At 48.2% G+C, this 9,064-nt stretch overlaps 1 protein-coding gene across 1 annotated transcript in view; it reads right to left on the minus strand.

Annotated features, from left to right (window-relative positions):
* Positions 1-9,064, minus strand: part of TMEM163 (transmembrane protein 163) — a 255,429-nt gene that overhangs the window by 91,949 nt on the left and 154,416 nt on the right. The window contains exons 3-4 of the mRNA XM_013007047.2: positions 4,564-4,607; positions 3,337-3,428 (exon numbers count right to left, since the gene is read on the minus strand). Of these exons, the coding sequence (XP_012862501.1) occupies positions 3,337-3,428; positions 4,564-4,607 (136 nt within the window). The remainder of the gene's footprint in view (positions 1-3,336; positions 3,429-4,563; positions 4,608-9,064) is intronic.

Genomic DNA, 9,064 nt, shown 5'->3' on the forward strand with positions numbered 1-9,064 from the left:
TCTATTCCCTTGAACATGCCAGTCTCAGAAACTCGCAGGGACAGTTTTCCACCCTGTGCTGCAGGGTCGCCATGAGTTGGCATCAACTCCATAGCAGTGATTGTTTACTCATATGCATGCATGCATGAATACATACACAGAGCATATCTATCCAACCATCCCTGGGAGGACCTACAACAGGCGAGTTTTCCTGTCTTCTTTTTCTCTTTATGAACTACCTAACTTTTTAATAATAATATCAGCATGGTCAACACCCTAATTCAAACACATCTGTGGTTCTTTTTCCCCAGTGTCCAGTTGGCATAGGCAGGTGAGTCCTTTGAAGTAGTGTGGCTTGGGTCAGGAGCTCCTGGTTCCTCACAGGGATACCTTGGCTGCCCATTTTGCAGAGGCCTATGCAGAAGACACGGGAGCCCTGGTAGTGGGGTGCTTACGAGTTGGGCTGTTAACTGCAACGCGTAACAAGCACCTGTCGCTTCATGGGGGCTTTCTCCTCCCATGAAGACTTGGGGTGGCTTGGAGTCAGCCTTGACTCCATGGCCGTGAGTTTGGTTTGGTTTATGCCGCAGATGGAAGGCTCTACCTTCGCCTTGGATCTCACCTGTCACTTAAGGCACCTCTGAGATCACTTCAAGCCCTACTCTGGAGTGTAGACAAAAGGCAGTAGGTGAGATTTGCTTCCCCTGAATCTCCCGTTGAGGGGCAGGTCAAACACCCCACGAGGAAAGGGTGGAACGTGGTCCTGTTTGAAGACATATACTGGACGCAACTCGTTGCCCTGTGGCCCACTCAGGTCAGACTCTCGAAGCCAATGACCCATCGTCATCTCTTGATTGGCTTCGCTGCTTTTCTTTTGCAGTCTCGGGCGCTGTTTCCAAAAACAGCGAGGGTGCCCCTGAAGCCAGTCAGTCAGCAAAAGGCTACCAAGCCATCCTGTCAGCCGGGTGTGTTCAGGCCAGGGCACTTGGTTCAGCAAATTGGGATGGAAAGCAGAGCAAGGAGCCTGGGTGAGAACCAGCATGGCCTATGTATTTTGCACGGTAAGATGCACACAGGACTGGTGCTGCACTGAGAATATCCATTCCAAACTCTCAAGCATGCCCGGCAGTATGCTGCACACACAATGCCATTTAGAGATGTTTGGACTGAAAGAACCACCGCCCGGCTATGTGTTGGCCCAGTGTTGCAGAACGAGGAGCCTGCCAAGGTGAGGCATGCTTCCCACCTGCCTCCACCTCTCCGGCTCCACGAGCTGACGGGTGTCCAAAGAGACAGCTGGGACCCAGGAGCTTACACGTGGTCCCGACTGCGCCACCCTCATCTGCAAAATGTCAGGTGCCCCCAGTGAGAGTCAGGCTGTACCTTCTGTGGCAGGCATCCCGACGGCCCGCCACCACCCAGCTCACATCAGCAGGAGGCTGTCCCTCCCGCGACCTCACACAACCTTACATGGTACACGGAGCTGAAAATGGCGAAGGCAGGCGTGAAATTCCCTGTGCCATTTGGCCTTGCCCAGCTCCGCCTCTGCTTTCCAAAGACGCTGGCCTTTGATGAACAAATTGGCTTTTTGAAGAATCGGTGAATAATGATCAAATTCTATGCAAGTGTGTTGTGAGGACAACGGCGAGTGGCCACGTGTGACTAATTAAAGCCCAGTGAAACGCAACATCCAGCTGCGTGGCTCCTCTAGCCATGTTTCAAACGCACGATGACCACGTGTGGAGGGTACCATCCTGGGCCACAAACATACAGGGCACGTCCACCTACCTCCGTGGACCATACACATATAGGGCATCTCCACCAACCTAGAGAGTTTGAGTCGGCAGCTCAGGTCGAAAGGACATAGAAATAAAATGTCCCTGCTCCTTCCTCTGTCCCCAGACCTCTTCCCAGTTTGGGGGGACGGGGCGGGGGTCACCCTGCCAAGCTCCCCAGAGTCCTTTCAGAGAGCCTGTAAACGCTGACATAAGTGTTAGCAGATGATGCAAAACTCTTTTGGTAAAACCAATAAGAAAAGACAACACACGCAGTTTTACCCCATGCTTTCTTCCTTTGCTGCATCTTGGAGATCAATCAGCATACAATGGTACAAATAGGGTTTCTTTTCTTTCTTTTTTTTTTTTGAGGGGCTGCATAGCAATCCAGTGACACCATCATGTTCACACCCATCCCCCCCCCCCTCAGCACACTTCCTGGGCAGGTCTACCTGCTTCCCTTCCAAGTCCTTTCACTTTAAGTCCAGTTTCATATGTTTGTTTGTTTTTTCATTATGATAATGTTCCTGTTTATTTATTTCGAGAACAGCAAGGTTGTTGTTTTTTTAAAATCATTTTATTAGGGGCTCCTACAACTCTTATCACAATCCATACATACATCAATTGTGTAAAGCACATTTGTACATTCATTGCCCTCAGGAGCTAATGCCAGGGGCTTCGGTGGAGAGCAAATGTTTTGCGAATGATGAGTCTCATATATTTTCCTTCACCTCTCCTTTCTTGACCTAACCAAGACCTGGCCGCTCCTTGAACAAGCTACCGCTCCTTGAAATGCAAGCAGCACAGGGAGGAACATGGTGCTGTTTGAAGACACATTTTTAAATGTGGTGTAGTGTAGGGGTAACACATTGGAGACCACCAACAGCCCCGAGGGAGAAAGACCGGGCTTTCTACTCTCGCCAACAGTTACAGTCTAGAAAACCCACAGGAGGGGGTCACTGGGGTCACCTGGGTCACCGTGAGTCAGCCATGACTGGATAGCATCGAAGTTTTTTTTAATTCCTTCTCACTCCAAGGTCTCGGCGGTCCCTTCCAAGCTTTTTTTCCCCCTGCTTTTTTCCCATACTTCCAGTTGCTGCCAGACAGAACCACTCACTACCCCTCTTTGTGTCCATTGTCACCCCCCAACCTCAGGGCCACTCTAAGGCATCCATCTCTAACAAAAGCACCCAGTTCACGGTCTTCATTGCTCCACTAAGCCTGCAAACAATCCCGATCCCTTTCACAGTGAAAGAGCCAGTTCACACCTGGTCCCATGCCTGGTCCCCATCTTCTGCCCACATCCTACCTCCGCTACCCACTCCCACGGAACCCACACCGATACACGAACCCTATGTAAAATACGGGCTTTCAACAGTCAAAGGACCAAAGATTCCCATCATAGAATGAGGCAGGGGATGAACGGGAAGCATTCCAAAGGACATCCCATCTCTCTGGCCAGCCAGGAGTTGCCCACCATGTGGCTGAGATCAGACCAGTCCCTCTGAACGGCTGCTCAAGCCCTTCCGGTCATCCGGGGCTGACACCAGCACTCCCCAGAGCCAGGTGAAGTGGCACTTACATGTACTCCCGGTGGGCGGAGTGCACCGCGGCTGCATTGCTGTAACGCCACAGGACAATTGCAGACGACAGGACGTCCAGGATGGCATCAAACTAGGAGAAGGAGATGCGGAATTAGTGGCTTCCTCCTGTGAATCGGGCATGACGGCAAAGGCACAGGGCAACGGTGCTGGGACTTGGAACACCTGAGCGAGCTCCTTCCTGTCCTCACAAGGGAGGTCACCCCTTACCCTCAAAGACACGTCTGCACAAGGTGGTCTGTCGGCACCCCGCAGCCTCCACATTGATTCCATTTCCTCCGGGCAAGCACAATTATTCCAGCCTTTTCCTACACACCCCACGTGAAAGACGGAGGTTCTTCGTGGAGTTGCTCAATCTGGGCTCTAGAGGGCGGGGTAGGGGCGACCCAGGGAGACCCAGAGGTGACCAGCCCCTCGAAGTTACACATTCAGGGTTTTCCCTTGAGTCCCCCTTCGAAGTTACACATTCAGGGTTTTCCCTTGAGTCCCCGAAAGAAAGCTGGGCAGAGGGCAGGCAGGTGGCAGGCAGTGTTATGTGTGCCTCTGGTGGGCTTTCCTGACGAAAGGGTTCCTGTCTTTGTGAAGATTCTAAAAAGAATGTGCAACACACCCAAAACATTACATTCCACTTCCGAGCACCAAGGGTCAGGAGGGGCCAGGGGCAGGAACACCCTCTCCATGACAGGATACCCTGAGGCTCCTCCACTGGATGTCTTTTCCCAGCAGGCACCACGCTGCTCTGCAGGGCCCGCTGGGAAAAGCACCCTAGCACACTAGCACACTCTCTCAAAGGAGGCATGGCAAGCAGCTCCCAGTTCTTCAGCACATGTAACCTGCAGGACGGCTTTCTCCAGGGACCCAGAGGGTAAGCTCAGAGCCCAGGTCACCCCAGACTGGGCAGCCCCAATCTTAATACTTCACTCTGCTTTGTGTCCATTTTCCTGGGGGGAGGGGCTTAACCCCCTGAAACATGCTGACAACCAACTGTGAGAAAACGTAGTTCCGCTAATCCGTCCTTGAGACCACCCAGTCTCCATGCAGTGATTTCGATGAAAGTGTACGTCTTTACAGCGGCTATTTCCACGAGTGTTCCTCTTTACGAAGTTCTCTTCTGCTAACCAACCTCTTATTTGAGGGCCCAGGGTTAGGCCGGTGGGCTCAGGGAAGACGTGCAAAACTTCATAAAAAATACATATCCGGTTACTTACTGCAAACCCAAAAGCAGAGGCGCTGTACCTCATAACGGAGACGGCTAAAAAGAAAGAAAATATGGTTCAGAACATTTGACGGCCTCAGGGGTATTTGCTCTCATCTGTGTGTATATTAATAGATTAGATGTGGCCTTGAACACATCAACACCAAGGTCTAAGAGAATACAATAAAAAATGAACAGTACACATAAACTCTGAGGATTTAAAAACGTTAGGTGCGGTCTCAAAAGTTGCCCATCCTCAGCGCCCCTACCCATGGGTTCAGAAACACCAGCAGGACAGATTCAGAACAAACGTGCAGGAAGCAGTTGTCAAGCAAATGACTTCTTTGACACTGAGAATTCAGCAACTGGGAATGGAAAATTCAGACCTACATTCAGCCTTCGAAATCAAAGAGCAGCCATCAAAACGATTCCCATCCTGGTATAATCCCTTCCATTGCCTCCCAGAGCTTAAACTCGAATCCAAATCCCCACGGAGCTCCGTAGAGGAACCGTAACAAGTAATTGTGGATTAAGTCACGACATGATTGCTGAGAGGCATCAAGCCAGCTCCTGAGTCACGCCAAGTCCACACACGACAGAAAGAAGCACTGGTGGACCCTGCACCAGCATCACCCCCGCGATCGGCCTCACTGTGTCTGCAAGGCTTTCATTCACAGGTTTTCAGAAGTAGCCAGCCAGGCCTTTCTTCCTAGTCTTCCTGGAAGTTCTGTTAAAACGTGTAACACGGAAGCCTCATAGTGACATGTAAACCTCCCTGGACACACAGGTGATGGCCGCACAGGGAATGCATTGACTGGGACTCAAACCTGAGTCCTTGGCATGGAAATTGAAAATCCTACCGCTGAACTGGCAACACTAAGATTATGTAATTAAGAAAAAAAATACTCACGGACATCAAGTCGAGGCCAACTCATAATGACTCTATAGAGGAGGGTAGAACTGTCCCCTGTAAGTTTCCGAGACTGAGATTCTTTTTTTTTCCCAATCGTCTTATTAGGGGCTCATCCAACTCTTATCACAATCCATACATGCATCCATTGTGTAAAGCACATTTGTACATTCATTGCCCTCATCATTCTCAAAACATTTCCTCTCCACTTAAGCCCCCAGCATCAGGTCCTCAAGACTGAAATTCTTAATGGGAGTAGAAAGTCCCATCTTTCTCCCAAGGAGTGGCTGGTGGTTTTGAACTGCTGACCTTGCAGTCAGCAGCCCAACTTGTAACCATTATGCCATCAGGGTTCTATGGATGACCACAAACGTGTGTGTCACAAGTATATCCTCGTTCTGGGGGACCATATCAAGTGCGCACCATTATCCAGTTCTGTGCAGAAGCAATATGTAACTTCTGTCACCAATTTGACTCAACAAAATCCATAATTAACAATAACACCTCTCCCCTTTGACAAGGAATGAACACCTACCCACGGGGAGGGCCAAAGGGTGGAAAGGGGATGTCCCAGGCACGGGCTGCTTTTCATTCAAGGACTCCCCATGGGAGACAAAAGCATCATGTGAGGCACAGAGGGTGACCCCTGTTGTCTTCCCAATCAGCTCCCTACAGTTTCCCTGCTCTCAGCGCTGCTCTGGCCTCTACTCTCAGGCCAGGAAGGACTCTGGACAGCTCTGTGTTGCCCCTGCCCCTGCCCCCAGACCTCGGTGCGCCTGGACGGGGGTCACTCAACCCAATGTGGACCAAACATCCTCCTTCGTCTTCTGAGAGGGAGGGGTGGAGACGGAGAGAAAGCCTGCGTGGTGAATCTATGTTTCTAGAACTGATTTGGGGTGGACCATCTTCGCCGTAGGGGCAGAGGAGCAGAGATACAGGGATGGGCAAACACAACACCGCGGTGAGAGAGAGAGAACTGGCTCTCGGGCTTGGTGGACTCTTCCTGAAACTGGGCCAGAGCCCCTGCTCGGCTGTGTGAGGAAGGATGCCAAAGAAATCCTCCATGGCAGCCAACTACGTCCACGTGGAAGAAGCACACCAGCCTGTGTGCCCCAAGATTTTATTACTCTAAATGATAACTAATTTTATTAATTGTTTATGTAATATTATATTTGTTTAATACTCATTCCTTCTATTTGCATGTCTATTATATAATTACATGATATGGTATATAAACACTATATTTAATACTATAGAATATGTTATATAATATATTATATATAAAAGTGTGAAGTATAATATATAATTCTGAAAGGATTCTAAGTTCTATAATGTTTAAATGTTATTTATTATAGTATTTCTTTTCATTTATTATTTTATTTCTCATTATAAATATGAATAATTCGTTTTTTGCAATAATAAATTACTGTGTGTAAATTTACAAGTAATATTTACAAATATTATTTACAATTAAAAATCTGAATCTGAACAGAGGGAATAGTATCAGAGCTTAAATTATGAACACCTCATTTGCAGAAGGCTATGGATGACAGGAGGTGCCCCAAACCCATTTGTAGGGTGCCCCCACAGATGAACCTCCAGAGAAGCCCTCTGACTACAGCTGAAGACTGATTAGCCTTGCTGTCAGACAGAGAGCACCGTTAACGTCCATTATGGCAGGTGTAGCTAGGTTAAAATGCCACACCTTGTCATTTGATCTCCGTTCAACCCACTTTAAAGTTGTTTCAGATTTTTAACATGTTCTGCTTTCTTTCTTTTGAGGTTTTTCTGTTTGTCTAGGTATTGTTGTTGATATTTCCATTTGTTAGTTTGCTTCCTGTTTATGTTTTGTATGATTTTCGGCATGTGAAATCTAGGATAGGTAGAACGACAGGGACGATGACTGCATTAATGGTTACCTATGGCATGGAGGGTGTGGGGGGAATGGTGGGCAAACAATGATACTTAAGAAAGGAAATGTTCTAGAATTGATTGTGATGGTGATTGCACAACTCTTCTTAATATGGTCGAGCAATTAAAGTGTATAATGTGTGAAGTATATGCCAATACAACTATTTAAAAACTATTTCAGAAAAGAAAAGGAAAGTCATGTATTACAAAGCCATGACAATGCTCGGCATGGTGTTATTATGTTCATGTTCATTATACTATTCTCTTTTGTGGTTGAAAATTTTCATAACGTTTCATTAAGAAAAATGTCCTAATTGCTGCTTTCCCATCTATTTCAACTCATAGTGACCCAATGCGTTAACGAGTAGAAGTGCTCCACTCCGCTGTCTTGGGCCATGCGATAGTTTGGTATTTTGTGTCAACATGGCACCCGTAAGAAGATATGGGTAGCGTTTAGCTTGTCAACCAGGTTGCAGCTTGATGACATCTGGAGGCATGACCACGCTAAATGGCTCAGTGGAGGCTGGCCACTCTCTCTCCCTGTGGTTCTGGTGGTCAGACCAGCATGCAGCCTGAGCTAGCGACCCTGCCTTACCATGTGTGCTGGGCTACTTGTCTGAGCCAACCCATGAACCACAGTGGACCGTGTTGCTGTGCCATTGCTGTTCCACACTGAAGCACTGTCCAAACTTGCCCTGTCTTCTGCCTGCAGCCGACTCCACTCATCTTGCCATCCCTCCAGACACCACACCACCTGCTGGTCACTTTGCATCACTGCACCGTGAGGCTCCACCTGGACCTGCTCGGCTACACTGTGCTACTGGTCTCTGCTGCTACACCTCACCACTTCCTCTTCCTCCTGTCTGCGTTCTTGGCTACATGAATTTAAAGGAACTTCAGTAGGCTAACTGCTGTTAACTGTCCCACGAAAATGAGTTGGACCGAGCTCTCTGTACTGCTACGTGGACTAATTTGCTGTTATATTCCTTTTTTGCTATATAAACATATCTACCTATAAACATATCTATCTATCATCATACGTGTCCTGGTTTTGCTGCTCTAGAGAACCCTGCCTAACACAGGCTGCAATCTGCATGGAAACAGATCACGGAGCCTTTCTTCCATGGCATTGTTGAGTGGATTCAAGCCACCACCTTCAGGTCACTGCTAAAGTACAAACGGTTGTGCTACCCACTATAGACATGATAAGCTGCAGGTGCTCTTCACTGATCCACAGAGCAGGGAGAAGGGAGCTTAGTGTCCACAGACCATGCAGGCCAACATCTTCCCAAAGGACATCAACTCATGGGCCATGGACAAAAGAGGCAGCTGGCCCCTCACAGGGTTCCCCTGGGATGCCATATATAACACAAAGCCTGCACATCGTAAGGGAACAGTATCCATTAACCAAGTATAATCAAATTTTTACCAAAAAAACCACAATGACGATCTGCTTTTCCTTTACAGCCTGCTTGTAGAATGTCTTAGCTCTGCGCTTTTTGTGAGGTTGCATGGATTTCTTTTTCACTAGAAGTGTAAAGTCTTCATTTCTATGACCGTGTTTCCCCAAAAGTAAGATACCCCCCCAAAATAAGACCTACTTACAGTTTTGCCTCTCGCTGAAATATAAGGCATCCCCCGAAAATAAACCTCCCCGAAAATAAGCCCACCCCCCCCAGCTACCATAACTCTG

Source organism: Echinops telfairi, unplaced genomic scaffold (assembly GCF_000313985.2).
Source record: "Echinops telfairi isolate 266 unplaced genomic scaffold, ASM31398v2 ScPeMD7_15;HRSCAF=58, whole genome shotgun sequence".
NCBI classification, from domain to species: domain Eukaryota; kingdom Metazoa; phylum Chordata; class Mammalia; order Afrosoricida; family Tenrecidae; genus Echinops; species Echinops telfairi.